The sequence below is a fragment of the Acomys russatus genome, chromosome 24 (genome assembly GCF_903995435.1).
Source record: "Acomys russatus chromosome 24, mAcoRus1.1, whole genome shotgun sequence".
Lineage (NCBI taxonomy): Eukaryota > Metazoa > Chordata > Mammalia > Rodentia > Muridae > Acomys > Acomys russatus.
Window position 1 is genome coordinate 28,722,932 of NC_067160.1, and position 17,542 is coordinate 28,740,473.

At 42.7% G+C, this 17,542-nt stretch overlaps 1 protein-coding gene across 1 annotated transcript in view; it reads right to left on the bottom strand.

The window, feature by feature from the left end:
- Gpd2 (glycerol-3-phosphate dehydrogenase 2) overlaps nucleotides 1-17,542 on the bottom strand; it is a 136,813-nt gene that overhangs the window by 96,282 nt on the left and 22,989 nt on the right. The window contains exon 2 of the mRNA XM_051166953.1: nucleotides 3,093-3,202. Coding sequence (XP_051022910.1) covers nucleotides 3,093-3,194 — 102 coding nt within the window. The 5' untranslated portion in view covers nucleotides 3,195-3,202. The remainder of the gene's footprint in view (nucleotides 1-3,092; nucleotides 3,203-17,542) is intronic.

The window sequence follows — 17,542 nt, forward strand, 5'->3', positions numbered from 1 at the left end:
CCTCCCAAGTGCTGGGATTAAAGGCGTGCGCCACCATGCCCGGCTTATGTCCAGGTTTTTCAACACCAACTTATTCTTCTTTTCTTTGTTTTCTGAGACACTCTCACTATATAGCTCTGGCTGCCCTGGAACTGGCTTTGTAGAACCAGGATGACCCAAACTCCCAGAGATCCACCTGCCTCAGCCTCACGAGTGCTGGGATTAAAGGTGTGTGTCACCATGCCCCCAGCCTTCTGACTTATACTTAAAAGACAGCAATTCTCCAGTTTGAACCGTCTTCCAAAGCAACACTTCCCACAACACTCAGCAGAAAGCAGAGAATATCAAAGGGCCTCGCAGAAAGGCAGCCAACACACAAGTCTCAAGGGGCAGATGATTTTTTTTTTTTAAACTCTTGAATTCAGTCACCACTGTCCTCACACATGCAATGGCTCTGGCTGGCACATGCTATGTGAGAGAAGAGAATTGTATTACAGGTGGCCTGTGGTCATTTTATCAACAACTAAAACTCTTTCTGGAGTTTGTGTATTATTCCCCAACCCTTATGGCTACAGGGCTACCCTCTCAATGTAGTATCTTCCCCCCCCCCCTTTGGTTTTTCGAGACAGGGTTTTTCTGTGTTAGCCTTGGCTGTCCTATACTTGCTTTGTATACCAGGTTGGCCTCTAACTCACAGCGATCTGCCTGCCTCTGCCTCCCGAGTGCTGGGATTTGCAGGAGTGTACCAACCACCAGGAAGTGCACCACTATGTCTGGCCCTTAACATAGTCCCTTAAAAGGACAGGATCACTAAAAATGCAGTTGGATTTCCTATGCAACTCACTGGCTGGAGTATGCTTGTTTTGTTTTGTTTTTCATTTGTTTGTTTGTTTTAATAGAACCTGTCAGCTTAAAATAATGAATGACTTCAAGCTGCTGGTACCCATTTCACTGAGCTATTAGGGTAGCCGAGGTGCCTAATTTAGGAAGATAAGGTGACAAATGTTTTACAAATCAGCAGGCCCTTACTATGTTTGGATCTTCTAAAATCCCAGACCTAACACAGCTGCTTGGGAGCACTGTTACAAGTTTATTCTGTGAGATCAGTTAATTTAAAAAAAAAAAAAATAATCAAATTTACAAAAAGATGAAATAGTTAAAATAAAATTAAAAAAACATGCTTGCTATGGTTAAAACACATAAGCCACATACAAATTTAGCAACGCCTATTAGGTAGCATGACCTTTGGCATTTCCCAGTTTCGGTTCAGATAACCCAGAGGTGGGGGGGAAGCTGAGGGAAGTAATCCAATCCCTAATGCCCATGTCCCAAACTTCTGAAATAGCCTCAGCAGAAGCAGCATCTTCCACATTTACTCTCAAGAAGCCAACACGGCTCTCTAAAAGAAAGTGCATAAAATACGGTCAAAAGACAAGGAAAAAACCTAGTAGCTACACAGTTAGTATGGGCAACACGCACGCACCCTGAGAAGGCCTGGAGTCCAGCGCCCATGGTACAGAATGAAAAGAAAGAGTGGTACAGTGTGTCTCAATACCTCTCCTCTTCAGGGTAAATACATAAAAAATGACCTTCTGGACTTGGGCCAGGGACAGCGGCTCAGGCCTGTAATCCCTGCCTGATTATATATATATTTTCTTCTCTCCTCTCTCTCTCTCTCTCTCTCTCTCTCTCTCTCTCTCTCTCTCTCTCTTTCTCTCTCCCCCTCTCTCCCTGCCCTCCTTTCTTCCTTCGCCCACCCTCCCACCTCTCTCTTTCTCTTTCTTTTCTTTCTTTTCTTTTCTTTCTTTCTTTCTTTCTTTCTTTCTTTCTTTCTTTCTTTCTTTCTTTCTTTCTTTCTTTCTCCCTAGACAGAGGCTTACTACGCAGCCCTGACTGTCCTGGAACTCACTATTACAGATCAGGCTGGCCTTAAACTCTGGTCCACCTGCCTCTGCTTCCTGAGTGCTGGGAGTTGTGCGCAGGAAAATCAAGCTGAGTGGTCTGAGTTCCATATCAGTCAGGCTTACAGAGGAAAACCCAGTCTATCTCAAAAAAAAAAAAAAAAAATCTGAGGAGCTTCATCACCATAAGTATAAGGTAATTGTGAAGCAATACATAAATCCTTCTTAATATGTTTTTAATGTGGTATTTCCCATTTAGGGTAGAAACTTCCACGCCTGGTTCTACCACCTTCTAACCCAAAGAAACAGGAAGAAAAAGTAAGCTTAGGGAAGCCTGTGGCCTAAGGTAACCACAGAAATAGCAAGCTGGCTTTGTCCCCCAAGCTCCACCCTCCTCTTGAAGCAGAAATGAACTGCCCAGACAGCATGAGAGAAAAGAAACAGGAGATCAAAACTAGCTATAGCATCTCACAGCCAAACCGTACTAAATCCTGCAATGAGATCATTTCCTGCTCTTAACCCATGGTTGTGGTACAAAGAAAGAGCAAAACAAAAGGAAAGCGAACTCTGTCTTCAGAATTTCATGTTAATCCCACTGTTGTGGTGCCCTTCGTTGACTCATCCTCCTTCCATGAGATAATGTACTTGCTACATAAATAAGTCATTAAGAAACATTCCAGCACTCTGGAGGCAGAGACAGGTGGAGCTCTGTGAGTTCAAGGCCAGCCTGATCAACATAGTGAGATCTAGGAAAGCAGAAGCTACACAGTGAGAACCCATGTCAAGAAAAAAGAAAGGAGGGGGAGAGGGAGGAAGGGAGGGAGCGCAATATAATCAGCCAAGTGGGGCCTTTGCTTTTCCACTTCCGTTCCCAGCCTCCGGCCTTCTAACAGGACAAACTTGGCAAGATCAAGGAAAGCACCCTGGCATCTCAATGAAATGGACAAAGTAAAGTCTAAATGAACAAACCCTGGCACGAATGAATGGAGCAGTCTTTAAAAACCAAAGAGCCAAACAGGCTCTTGAGAAGATATTCCCATTTTAAAACACGAGGTACTCAGTGTTGGCGGGCATCATAAGGCAGTATTCTGAGGGTCTCTCAAACTGTTCCTACACACAGCTGTGAGCACACACAACCACCACCGCTCCTCCTCACACAGCCGGTAGCACACACAACCACCACCACTCCTCCTCAGTTCGGCGCTTACTCACTTGCTTCCTTCTGTAATGAGCAAACTGAGAGAGTCCCAAAACAGTGGCCAGAGCTCCTCCGCCCACAAGAACAGTCCCTTTCACTGCCTTTTGAAATGCCATTGCTCAGCCTACAAAGGAAAAAGAGAAAACAAGTTAATTTCATTGCATAATGATCTTAATAAAACGTTGCACAGCTTATGAAACTATCTTGCAGTAGACAAGGAGACTCCTAACATGCCCATGAGTACACCTCAATCCAGAAGCAGTAACTCAAAAATCCAGGACAAGGAAATTGATTATGTAAACGTTACACTCGGATCTGACAGGAATTAAAGAAAGAAATGCAAATTAAGAGACAACTCAGGGTATTTAGACAGTATAAAGTCAAGAGAGCTGTGAAAAGAAATGTCATTGTGGATTTGACAAAACTACAAGCTGTACTTGCGAATCCGTTTCCACAGCTAATCCCTTCCACAAGAGAAAGCAGTGGGAGTCCTGGGTCACCCAACAGGACAATAAACCTCAGGACTGCTTCGGGTCCTTAGGCCAGTGTTCAATTCAAACTCTGAGACAACTTTCTGGAGTTTTCTTTTCTTAACATAACTGTCACAGAAGCCAAAAAGCCAACACTGTGATCTCCCCCACTAAAACAGTGGTCACATTACAGATAGGAAGTCAGCAGATGACAGGCCCTGGTCCTCTAACAGAATGATAACTTAATGTACTGTAACTCTTTTTGTTAGGGGAGTTTAAGGGGGGGAGAGGGTTAGAGAGGGCAAGAAAGAGGGTGAGGGGGAAAGAAAAGGTTTTCTTCTAGGCTGTGACAGGACAGCAGCAGCAGGGAAAAAGCGCCTTTGTGCTCACAGTGTATTGCTAAATAAAGTGCTGTATTGTGTGAGCTTTCTTCTGCCTTGTTTTCTACTATTGGGTTGATTAGAATTTTTTTGAAAGTTCTGTTCTTGAGGATTTAAAACTATTTTCTGACTTCTTTAGAAGCCAAAAACATTGCAAGAACTAAGAATCCCATCAAAGTCCTCTGGTCTACTTTTATTCTGTTAAACATGAAACAATAACATTGTGTGAGCACCTTTAATTTTTTTTAAACTTAGGAATGAATAAGCTGACCTTCCAGCCTTCACTCCCAAAAGCAGCTGGCACACCCACCTCATACAAGGAAGCCATTACCCTATTTTCCAGAGCGAGTGGTAATCAGACCTGTCTGAACAATACATTTATGTCCTACTGGTATAGATCATCGTACAACCTACTAAGCTTAAAGGTACTTTTAATTTAGCATATTTAAAAAAAAGAAAAAATTAAATATAAATTATAATTATATGTTGGGTTCCATATTGGCTGTAAAATATCTATTTTACTCTCCTAAATTAAAGAATTTCAGTAGAGTTGGTAACTAGATTCTATAGAGAACTCATTTTGGAATACTATAAATTATATGTTAAAAAAGAAGTTGGCATTTCTTAAATCTTTTTTTCCTTCTGATCTCCTTTACAAACACCAAAATTCCATCATGGGTTTTTTTTTTTAATTAACATTCTCACCTGGGACATATTTCATATAAACATCCTGACAACGGAGGTCTCTCCTTACTATCTTTGTTGACTGGAGTTAGAAAGACAAGAAAGACCAAGAGGACAGAGGGAGAGAAGCCCTTTGCAGGGAATGGCTGAAGCCCCTCAGCAGCCAGAGAAGCAGGATTCCAGGTCAACATGTACGTAAGGGCACCCTCCTCTAGCCGTGGACCTGCAGTTTTCTAGGAGCCTCACCAGGCCCACTCACAGTAAAAGGACATGTCCTAACTTCCTTGCACAGTCCCTTTGCTTTCACTGTAAATTGTAATCCTGTCCAAGGAATCTCTGCAGCCACTGGGCAATCTCACTTACCAGGGAGGTGGAGGAGAGGGCGAGGGAGAGAGGGGTGGCAGAAAGGAGGAGAGAGGGAGAAGGGGAGAAACAGGTCTCTTCGCAATCCTTTGTGATAGAAGTTGAGAGGCACCAAAATAGTACATGCAGTTAAAGACAAGACTATGTACACTTCTTCCTTAAGGATCTCATACCCACACTTGGAGGTTCCTTATCCATCTCATGAGCTTCTCTACTTTGACCTGTGTGCTTAAAATCTATTTTTAAAATGTATTTTAATAAATTATCCCTTATTTGAGAGACATCTCACATTAGATGCTTTGGGATGGATGCTCTTCTTTCCATGAGACCTTTTCTATTCCCGCCACCCCCCCCCAAGACAAGGTTTCACTTTGTAGCCTTGGGTGCCCTGGACTCGCTTTGTAGGTCACGCCGGCTATGAACTCACAGAGATGCACCTCCACACACAGCTGCACTTTTCTGTTTTTAATACATTCCAACTCTATTTCACACAGACTAAAACTAACTAGTTTTTTGCTTTTTGTTGTTGTTCTTTGTTTGTTTGTTTGTTTGTTTGAGACAAGGTTTCTCTGTGTAGTCTTCGCTGTCTTGGACTCTCTTTGTAGACCAAGCTGGCCTCAAACTCACAGCCATCTGCCTGCCTCTGCCTCAGTGCTAGGACTGAAGGCATGCGCCACCATGCCTGGCAAGTCGAGAATTCTTTTCTGGTCAAAGCCGTGAATCCTGTGCTGACCTGAGTCAGGATTCCTATAAGACTGAGGGAACTCTATGGGATGCTGCAAGGCGTGGGGTGGAGCTCTCTTCATCTGCCACCACTGGCATTTTCCCTACATACCCATCCACTTGTCCACAAACTGTGGAAGATCCTGTGTACCGAGTTAGAGAAGCCAAACTTTCAGTTACTCTCAAGCTAAAACTTATCTTCTGTAATGGCCGAAACCACCCAAAAGCAAGCACCCATTTGTCAGACAGAGCCTTACAATGTTTAAGATGCTGAGACAACTCTTCATCCAGGTGCCTGTCTCTACACGGGAAATTGTGGGGAACTCTGAGACAGCCTGGTATCAGAAAGTTAGGTTTGATCAGCTCTGGACAGAGAATAGAGTCCTAGTTTGATTTACCTAATTAATGCGCATGCCTACCCCATATAGAGAGAAGCCTGGTGGTCCATTGGATGTGACTGTGGTGGCTGGTTGGCTTGGGGTAGTATCACTATTTGTCTGGCTGATAACATCATTCATGACCTCACAAAGGAAACTATACATCATCAAGTACAACTGTGGCATGGTACACGGAAGTCAAGGAGAATGTCTCAGAGTAAAGTGTTCATGCATTCAGCCAATTAAGTTTAAGGCTGATTCTTCCAAAAGTGTGGCTTTCCTACCCACCTAATTGTCATCTTTTGATTTAGTTTTCCTATACTAAAAAATCACATGCAAAAAAAAATGTTTAATAACCCACCAATAGTAAAAAAATAAAACTACATTCACATAAGGCCCGAGTTAACAATAATTTTCACTGTAGTCATCCTTTTTATAATTTCATGCAATAATTAAAAGATTATTTTTACTGAGCCCTTATCTCAAAAAACAAAGATTATTTCTACTATTATTAACTCCTTCTGTAGGGCCACCTAGCTGCTGTATGCAATGAGTAAAACACTCTTAGGCAACCCAAAACTAAACCACAGACTGTTTCACCTACTTATCCTAAAATCAGCATTGATATTTTTCTTTTTATTAAAAATGTCAAAATGAATCTAGGCATGGTGGCACACACCTATAATCCCAGCACTTGGGAAGCAGAGGCAGGTGGGTCACTGAGTTTGAGGCTAGCCTGGTCTACAAAGTAAGTCTAGGACAGCCAAGGCAACACAGAGAAATGTTTTCTCAAAAAACTAAATAAGAAAAGAAAAGAATATCAAAATGGCCGGGCATTCATGGTGGTACACACCTGTAACCCCAGCACTCTGGGAGGCAGAGGCAGGGAAATCTCTATTAGTTTGAGGCCAGCCAGATCTCTATAATGAGACCATGTCTCAGAAAGAAAAAAATTAAAAGGTCACAATGACAAAAGTTGTAAATGGAGTGGTTGCTTTAAGTCTTTTCACACATTAGCTCATTTCACCTTAAAATGTCAAGTTTCAGTTGGGGAGATGGCTCGGTAGGAAAAAAGCTGGCCTCAGAAACAAGGACCTGAGTTCAGATCTCCTGGACCCACATACAAGGCAGGATTTGGTAGCAGGCATCTACAACCCCAGCACGCCTATAGGAAGATGGGAGTGGAAAGAGAAGAATCTCCCAGAAGTTCATTGGCCAGCTCCCCAGGTATACACAGGAGAAAAGCAAAAGACCCTGTCTCAAACTAGAAGGCAACAACTAAAACCTGAGTTTGACATCTGACCCACCATACACACACACACACACACACACACACACACACACACACACACACTGACATACACATACTATATGTCATTAAAAAGCGCAGATAAAGTCTCTGGCAAAGTATCTGCCAATAGCCTTAGGCCAAATAAACCAAGGCTCTTGCTTTTATCTTCAAAGAAATTTATTTGAAAGAAATAAATATAGACCTTACCCCACCAACATGTGCCCATTACATTACCTTATAAGGAAAGAGGTTTCACAGTGATTATAAAGAAAAGATTTTTTTTTTCCTCCAAGTATTAATGTTAAAAGTAAGAAAAGGGGCAGGAGAGATGGCTCAGCAATCCAGAGCACGTCTGTTCTTCAAAGGATTGATCTCGGTGTCAACAACCATGACTCACAACTTTCTTAAAATCCAGTTTTAAGGGAAGGGATCCAAATGCCCTCTTCAGGCACCAAGACCTCAAGTGGTACACAGACATACATGTAGGCAAATTATCCATACACATAAAGTAAGATTTTAAAGTAGTAAAAGCTGCAACCAGGAAGATAGCAAATAATGTGAGGCAGAATAGGAAATGAGGAAAAGTGAGGTGATGTGAGAACAGAAAACAACCTCCCACCCCGGGACCTGCCTTGTCAGAAACTTCAACACAACATGACGGTGTTTGTCCTCAGGACACAAACCACAAAGAGCTCTGCTCATGCACGGCCAGGATGCTTGTGGCCTTGAAGTCAACTGTATTACCACTCCTCCTTCATCCTAAGTCTAACAGAGGCACTTCCTAAACCCACCTCAACCCCTTGTTTACAAATGAAAACTCTGCAAGGGTTTGGAGAGATGACTCAACAGTTAAGAGTATTCACTGTTCCTGCAGGAGACCTGGGTTCCCCAGTAAGTATGTGGAGGATCACAGTTTTCTGTGTGACCTCCAGTTTCAGGTGACCTCATCCATCCTCTGTAGGTACCAGGCTTGTGTATAATGCACATATATACACATAGGCAAAGCACTCATACACTTAAGATCAAAACATTTATTTTTAATTCTGAAAAAAAATTCTTTACAGATAAACCAGCTCATGTTTTTCCATATTTCAAATTGGACTTAATTGCTAAAATTTGCTTACTGTATAGACTTTGCTTGACATTGTATCCTTTGACTAAGGTAAGGGTGTTTCATTCTGATTATTCTAAAATGCTTTCACATTCAAGAGCCCATCTCAAAGATGCTACTGCAGGATTCTGCTTTACCTGATCAGAAGGAGTGCTTTAAAAGTACAGAAAGAAAGAAAGAAAGAAAGAAAGAGAAAAGAAAGAAAGAAAGAAAGAAAGAAAGAAAGAAAGAAAGAAGAAAGAAAGGAGGGAGGGAAGAAGGAAGGAAAGAGAAAATAACACAAACACAAAGTTAACTAGCTTATCACCCAGCTCAATGTCCATGCTTTCTGGACTGTTAATTAAATCACATGCACAGTGATTCAGAACTGGCACAGCCCAACTCTTAATTGTTCTTCCAAGAAGACTAGCTCAGCTGGCCAAGCCTAAACAAAATGGCCCTGGGTTACACACATCTGCTCAAGATATGTATCTCCCTTTATAGTAGGATTGTGTGTAGAAGGTTATGAGAAAGAAGAGGCCAACTAGAGGACAAGGAAATAGTCCCCGTGTGGGATGACTGAGCCTGGTTAAGGCAACCTTGAGAAATATGACCACAGAGAAATCCCTAATCTCTCAACAGGATCTGACAAATGATGACAGGAGGTAAAGTGAGTGATCTTGGGAGACGGGGATTGGCCCCACTGGTACAGTGTTCTGAACTAGAAAGACAAACAGGCTGACAGAGGAAAGGAGACCAGTTTGGAACTGAGAAAATTTGAAATCTTAATACAACACTTATTTGAAGAAAGCAAGAGAGTTAAACATACACATCTAAAATTTATTAAAAAAAAAGATCATCCAAGTAATTTGCTACAGGTATAGGCTTGGAAAGGATCAGCCTAGAGACCATCACAACTGCTACTTGAGCACTCATAGGCGACTGACTACCTGAGCTTACTTGGTTCAACTGAACCCTTAGCTGTCCCTTGAGGACTCAGACTATTAATAGCAACTCTGCTGAACATGGAAAAAAAAAAAAACTTACCTGTCTCCTCAAAGCCATGGCCACCCTTCCAGCTAAGTCATATGTTTGAATAACATAATCAAACATCTTTAGAAGCAAGAAATAACATCAACGGAAAAATCATAGAAATGTCAGCAAGAATGCTCAGTGGAGAAAAGGCTTTCCACACAAGACTGACCCCCTAGTTCAGTGCCCCAGATCCCAAGATGGAGAGAGCTGACTCCCACACTTTTTTTTCTCTGCTCTTCACACATTTGCCATGATCTACGAGCACAAACACACGGACACGTTACAGGAATGCCCACACAATAGTTACAAATAAAACATAAATTTTAAGAAACAAAAATATGGAAGAATATCCAGGAGCATACTTATGCTAGAAAGAGCGTTTCCCTCCCGGCCGCTGAATCGTCTTCCGCCTATGGTGCTCACTTCACTCTCCACTCCAGGTCTGCATCTCATCTCCTCTCTCAGCACTCAGCAAGAACGTAAAAGTCACATAAATAAGATTTCATGCAAATATACCTATCTCTTGCTGTGAGAGAAACCCCGGGGCCTGTAGACCCACTTTCCGGTCTTTCTGATCTCTTATAAGCAATCCCAATGACCTGCAAAGAACTTTTAACCTCCGTTTTCTCTACTAACTGCAGAAAAATGGGATGTCCCAAGATTCCGATTGGTGGTGTGCCAGCGCGAGACTAAGCATCCCTTACAAGTGTGATTGGAGTGAGGAAAAAGTACAGTTCAAAGAGCACTTTCAGCTGGGTGTGGAGGTGCATGCCTGTCATCCCAGGAACAGGGAGGGGACCAGCTTGAGATGAACAGCAAGACGCATCTTGAATGGCAAAGGGCTGAGGATGGAGCACAGTGGTGAGTTCTTGTGTAGCCAAGAGTAATTCAACCACCAGCCTAGCACTTTTGGCAGCAAGGCTCCCCAGCAAGATAGCAAAGTGTCCCTCGGTCTTCTGGTTACCTACACTGAAAAATACAAATGTGCAAGGCGTTTCAGATACAAAATAAGATGCCCAGGGAGTAACTTAGAAGTAGCATGTGCTATCTTACTAACCATTTACACACTAAGCACACAGAGCGGCCCAAAAGGAGCACGAAGCCCCCTGCACCTCACTCTCGGTTTTCAGCTGAGCACGGAAAGCCACCCCCACATCCCACTGAGTCATGTCACACTGTCACACCCATGAGAGGCACAATTCAAGGGCCCAACCCACATGTCCAACCGCATATTAATCCAGTGACTTATAGAAGAAAGGTGTGTGAATTTTACAAAATTGAAGTGCAATATTTCCTCAGAGGAAATCCTACCCAGCTGGGCCCAGAGGACAAAGTGGGCTCAAAATCCTTCCAGGGTACCCATGATAAAACTGCAAGGGTGACATTTTGGGAAGTAGAGTTGGGGGGGGGCGGTGAGCATGTTGTTATTTGAAGTTTTCTGAGACAGTCGCCTGTAGCACAGGTTAGCCTTAAACTTTTGGTCCTCTGCCTCTGCCTCTGCCTCCAAATGATGACATTAAGGGGAAGCATCAGCAAACAAAAGTTTGGGCATGATGCAGCAAAGCAAATTCTTTATTATTCCAGTGGCCCATGGAGAAGCCCCTTTTGGTTCAGACACAGAGCACACTGACAGGTACTTACACAATCAAGCGGCAACCCGAGCACAAAAAGACTGGTTGGAATGTGGATGCGAGAGTTCTTTTTAAGGCCGGATGTGGTGTCACACACCTTTAATCCCAGCACTCAGGAGGCGGAAGCAGGCCAGTCACTGTGAGTTTGAGGCCAGGCCTGGTCTACAAAGAGAGTTCCAGGACAGCCAAGGCCGTTACACCAAAAAACTCTTGTCTCAGAAAGAAACAAAAACAAACAAAAAGACATGACTCTAACAGAAAAAATAAAAGTGAACATGGCAAACTCTGAGAAAACAGTGGATGTCAAAACAGAGATCACCCTCAAAAGTGTGTGTGTGTGTGTATGTGTGTGTGTGTGTGTGTGTGTGTGTGTGTGTGTGTATTATGAAGAGCACACAACACTGAACACGGCAGCACAGAACAATAAACATGAAGGCTTTTCAGAAGTCAGTGAGCAAAGCTTTCTCCTGGTAACAGAAGCTAAATGTGTCCTCAGGCTCTGGGTGATGAGATGCAAGGCTGTGGCTCAGGAGGAGGGTACGCACCATTTTCCCATGGGACTACTGTCCCACACTTCTACACCCTCCCAGACAGCCCAGCGGGGCTAATTCAAGAAAACTCAAGACCCTTTTCATCCAACCTGCTCCCTCAGAAAAATCTGTGCCAAAGAGGCTCACACCCATCCACCCACCCACCACAAAAAGGCAGAGACTAATAAGGAAAAAGGAGAAACAAAACTCAGAAAACATGGGCTCTCTACAGTTGATTTACCTTAACTACCATTAAATGAGGACAGAATATACCATAAAGACGCTAAAATGATTGACTTACATGGAAAGCTGGTCCTCTAAGTTCACTGGAAAGCTAGCCAACGAACATCAATTGTTTTCTGGTCTGCACTGATGGAAATGAAACAGCTAAGCTAAACCTTGCTTTATCTCATCCCATACACAGACTGCTGAGGACTACAGTTGCTCACACCTTTAATCTCAGCACTTGGGAGGCAGAGGCAGGCGATCGCTATGAGTTCAAGGGCAGCCTGGTCTACAAAGCGAGTCCAGACAGCTACAGGCTAAAGTACTGTATGCTACCCGTAAAGTACAAATGTTCATCTTCGCTCTGCAGTACTATCAAACCAATAATCCAAACTCATTAGCACTGCAACCAAACTGACAGTTACAGCCACTGAGCAGTTTCTTCAGGCTACCACACGGTCTAATTAAGTGTTTCTAAAAGTCTTAGATACTGGGGGAAGAAAGTACAAAGCAAGTCAAATGAAGAGTTTTACATGCATAAATGATAAATTTGAGGTTCTTTTTTATTTTTGTAATGCTTTCTTTATGAGACACAGTCTTTTACTCTGTAGCCCAGGCTGGATAATATCTACGTTAACTGTTTTGTTTTGTTTTGTTTGTTACCACTGAATAAGAAGCCACCATATTAGCTCTTTCAGAAGTATTACAATTATGATTGCATGATACATATTTAAAAATCACAACTATACCTTAGGAAATATTTGGAGTTATTTTATAAGATCCTGAACTCGGTGGAAAACGGTGACGGAAAGGCAAGCATGGTGGAGCGTGCTGAATTGACCCAGAACTCTGGAGATGGAAGCAGGAAAATCAGTCATCCCTAACTATAGGGCAGTTAAGGCCAGTTTGAGCTATAGGAGACCCTATCTTTAAAAAAAAAAAAAATTAATTTAAAGACACACTCTGTAACAAGGTCACTGGTGGTACAGGCCAGTAATAGCATCATTCTAGAGGCAGAGAAAGGATCAGCACAGGTGTGAAGGCAAACCTGATCTAGTGAGTTTTAAGCAAGCCAGGGTTACATAGTAAGACCCTGTCCCATAAGAACCAAACCAGGTGTGTGTTGCACGCCTGTAATCCTATCACTTGGCAAGGGGAGAGGCAAAACAATCAGGAGTTCATAGTATGTAATCAACTCCTCACTATGTAATTCATTCAGGTCACCCTGCCTACAAAACAAAACAAAACAACTAACTAAAAGGCTATGCCTGCATTTGTATTATAATTAGTAATAGCACAATATTTTCAGTCAACCTTTTACACTGTAATATGTCTAAATACACATCTACTACACCATGATTACAAATACTACCAGCTTAAGCCCTGGATGAGAATTGAATTAAAAAATAATTCTCCAGCCAGGACATGCCCTGGGGTGGGGATCTAGGCATTCTGGAGATGATGCCAGGGAGCAGAGCTTACCACACTGTATATCCTGTGCTCCTCTCTCCACGTAGCCTGTGGGAATCTACATTTAAATTCACTTCTCTACACATCCAACAATATAAGTTATAACTATGCATGTTTAAGCTACACACACAATGGGTGTGTTTAGAAACCCAAAAAACACACTAGTCACAATAACTTCTTGGACTGTATTATTTTTGCTAAAGTGATCAGATTCCCTAAACATGTCTGACCCTTAAGGAAACAGCTTTCAGAAAATAAAAGAAGTTGAAATAAAATGGTTGTGCCCAATAATCCTACTAAGGAGTATATGCAACAGTACAACATTGTCCAAATACTCTAATCCCTTTACCCTTGACCCCTCCAAAAGTATGATCAGTTTCCTTTCACCTAAGCAAAAAGTATGAGCAACGTTGTTACTTCCATCTCAGTCATCTTAGCTACAGCCAGGTGTAGCCCTCATGCCTATAACCCTAGTAGTAAGCATGATGAACAAGAGGAAAGCCACAGGTTCTAGGCTAGCCTGAGCTACCCTGCAAGACACTGTCTCAAAAAAACAAAAATTCTTGCTGGGCATGGTGGCTCACAGCTGTAATCCCAGCACTTAGGAGGTAGAGGCAGGCAGTTCTCTGTGAGTTCAAGGCCAGCCTGGTTTACAAAGCAAGTCCAGGACTGCCAAGGCTGCAGAGAGAAATCCTATCTCAAAAAAGAAAAGCAAACAACAAAACAAAACAAAAAGTTGTTGGCTGAAACAGACTTCATATAAGACCTTATTCATCCCACCCACCCCTATGTGGCATCCTTCTTAATCTTCCTTTCATAATTTTTTATTTTCTCCTTTATGAGGCCTGGCACACACTTTAAATGGGAAGTATGAACAAGTCTAATCACCAGGCTCAAGATGTTCATTAAAACCAGCATGACACAGCTAACAACAGAAGCAGTCAAAACTTCCATCCCATAAGCAGAGAGAATAAAAGGTTCTGCCCAATATTCTAAAGCCATCTTTGGTTTAAAAGGGGGAAGCAGAGCCTAGCTGGATGGCTCAATTGGTAAAGGCACTTGCCACCAAGACTGAGAGCCTGAGTTTAATTCCCAGGACCCACAAGGTGTAAAGAGAGAACCAACTCCTGCAAGCTGCCCTCTGACCTGCACACACACGCACAAATTAAGCACATACTCTTCTAGCAGGGACCCGAGTTCAATTTCTAGCACCTACATTGGACAGCTCAGAACTGCCGTCTAACTGCACTTACAGATGGTTCTGAACTGCCCTGTGAATGCCATCTCTCCAGGCCCAGTAAGTTCCCCCCTCCCTCTCTCTCTCTCTCCTCTCTACTCATCATCTACTCCTCTCTCTCTCTCTCTCTCTCTCTCTCTCTCTCTCTCTCTCTCTCTCTCTCTGTCTCTCTATGCTGTCCTCCTGTCTACTCTCTCTCTCTCTCTCTCTCTCTCTCTCTCTCTCTCTCTCTCTCTCTCTCTCTCTCTCTCTCTCTCTCTCTCTCTCTCTCTCCACCCCCCCTCCGTCTGGGGTGGCTTCAATCATCACACACAAGCTATGATACAGGGGTGCCTCAACAACGGTAGGAAGCACACTATTATCAATGCCTTCATTTCTTCATTAGACAGTCCAAGCATCCCATCTCAAATTTTCCTTTCTCTTCATTGTAAAGTTGGTTTCGCCCCCCCCCCATTTCTTCCAAACAGGCTGATGATAATTTGTATAAACGTTAAGCTCTCTAAGTACTTCCAACTTATCACCATGGTTAGAAACCCAAGAGCCAAATTAGCTAAAACTGTGTGCCAAAAACAAATAAATAGCTCCAAGCAAAAGAAGCTACATAGCAGCGTTTTAGCATTTGAACTTTTGTCCTCTGGCTTGGATTTAACACTTCAGGGGCATTTCTCCCAGTGCCTTCTCATGCTGTAAGTTAGATAGCTTGAGGATTTTGCTGTACATAATATGGATACAGCAAACTATCCACAGCTTTTACTAGCATGGGGAATTCCAATTTAGGCTGTGTGTGACTGCAGAATACTTGGGAGGATCACAAATCAAAGCCATCCCAGAGTTCTAAATCCTCCTGGCTATGTGAGACTCGGTCTCACAGATCTAAACACTGGCTGTGGTAGGGTGGCCCACAACTTTTATTCTGGCACATGGGCTACAAGAGCATGTGGATATAAGTTCAAGGCCAGCCTAGTCTATATAGTGAGTTCCAGGCGAGCCATGGTTACATAGTGTGATTCTGTCTTTTAAAAAATGAAATAAAATAAAAATAAAAATAAACCCTTTGGTGATGGATTACAATGCTATACATTTTGAAGGCTGAGACAGGAGAATTACAGGTTTTGAGTGTGAGCTACATAGATCATCTCAGGAAATACAAAATGGTGAACTTGGGGAGATGGGTCAGTGAGTAAAGTGCCTCCTCACATACAAGTACGAGGATGGGCTTGGATCACCAGCTACCATGCTTCCCTGACAAGCACAGTAGCCCATCTATAATCCCAGCACCTGGAAGGAGAAGACATAAGATCCCAGGGTGAAGGTAGACAGCTAGACTAACCAAATCAGCAAGCTCTGGGTTCAAATAAGAGCTGTCTCAACATATAAGCAGAGGTCAATCAAAGAAGACTCCAGCCATCAATCACTGGCCACCATATGCACACACACACACACACACACACACACACACACACACATTGTACTCGTGCAAACATACATACAAACATGTACACACTATGTGTTCTGGCTAGTTTTACATCAGCTTGGCACAGGGTAGGGTCATCAGAGAAGGAGGAATCCTCAATTGAGAAAATACCTCCACGAGACTGTAGGCATGCCTGAAGAGCATTTTTTTTTTTTAATCTGTGATTGATGGGGGAGGGCTCAACCCATTGTGGACTCTATATGCAGCAGCTCTCCATGGCCTCTGCATCAGCTCTTGCCTCCCACTTCCTGCTCCGACTTCCTCAGTGATGGACTGCAATGTAGAAGGGTAAGCCAAATAAACCATTTCCTCCTCAAGTTGCTTTTGGTCATGGTGTTTCATCACAGCATTAGTGACCCTAACTAGGACACCACACATACACAAGACAAGATTATTTCATAGCATATACATGCACACAACTCAGCTTTTATCCTCACCAAACTATCTCGAAAGTCATATAGCCAACCTCTCCATCTGCTCCAAAAACAATCATGAAGACTTAAAGAAGTCTATTTTTAGCTGGGCACAGTGGAGGACACCTGTAAGGCCAGCACTCAGGAAGACAGAGGCAGGCAGATCTCTGTGAGTTCGGAAGCCAGCCTGGTCTGCAAAGCGAGTCTAGGACAGCCAAGGCTACACAGAGAAACCCTGTCTAGAAACAACAACAGAAAAAAAAAAAAAAAAAAAAAAAAAAAACAAGGGAAAAGTCTATTTTTCAGCTTGTTGGGGTTGAAAATGAAAAGCTCTCTGTCTTCTAACCACATATATGCAGATCATCGCAGCTAACCACAATCAATATACTCATTTGTATGTACAACAAAGTAAATTCTAGCCAATATATTTACCAAATGGTACAAATCTACCTATCTCTATACTCTTTATCTTTAAAATGTAGCTTGGAATATACCCAGAAAATGCTCCACCACACAAGGACATATGATCAACCATGTTCACAGCAGCCTTATTCATAATAGCCAGAACCTGGAAACAGCCTAAATGTCCCTCAGTAGAAGAATGGATAAAGAAACTGTGGTACATTTACACTATGGAATACTACCCAGCTATTAAAGACAAGGAAATCCCACAAATCCAATTTGTGGACAAATGGATGGAACTAGAAATGATCATACTGAGTGAGTTAACCCAGAAGCAGAAAGACTCACATGATATATACTCATTTATAATTGGGCACTAGCCCAAAAGGCATGCCCCATGAAAGTCTTCACTTACCAGGAGATTGAGATAGATGTAAGGACATCCTACCGGGACTCTAGGTAAGAGAAATATAGGAGAATGGGGAAATAGAAGGATCCAGAGGATCCTAGAAATCTATAAGAAGAACATCATGACGGGTGGATTGGGGCCCAGAGGGGTCTGCTCAAACTATTGCACTAACGAAGGACAATACAAGCAGTAAACATCGGACCCCTACTCTGATCTACCCAATGGACAGGACATTCTCCAGTTATGTGGAGAGCACGGAC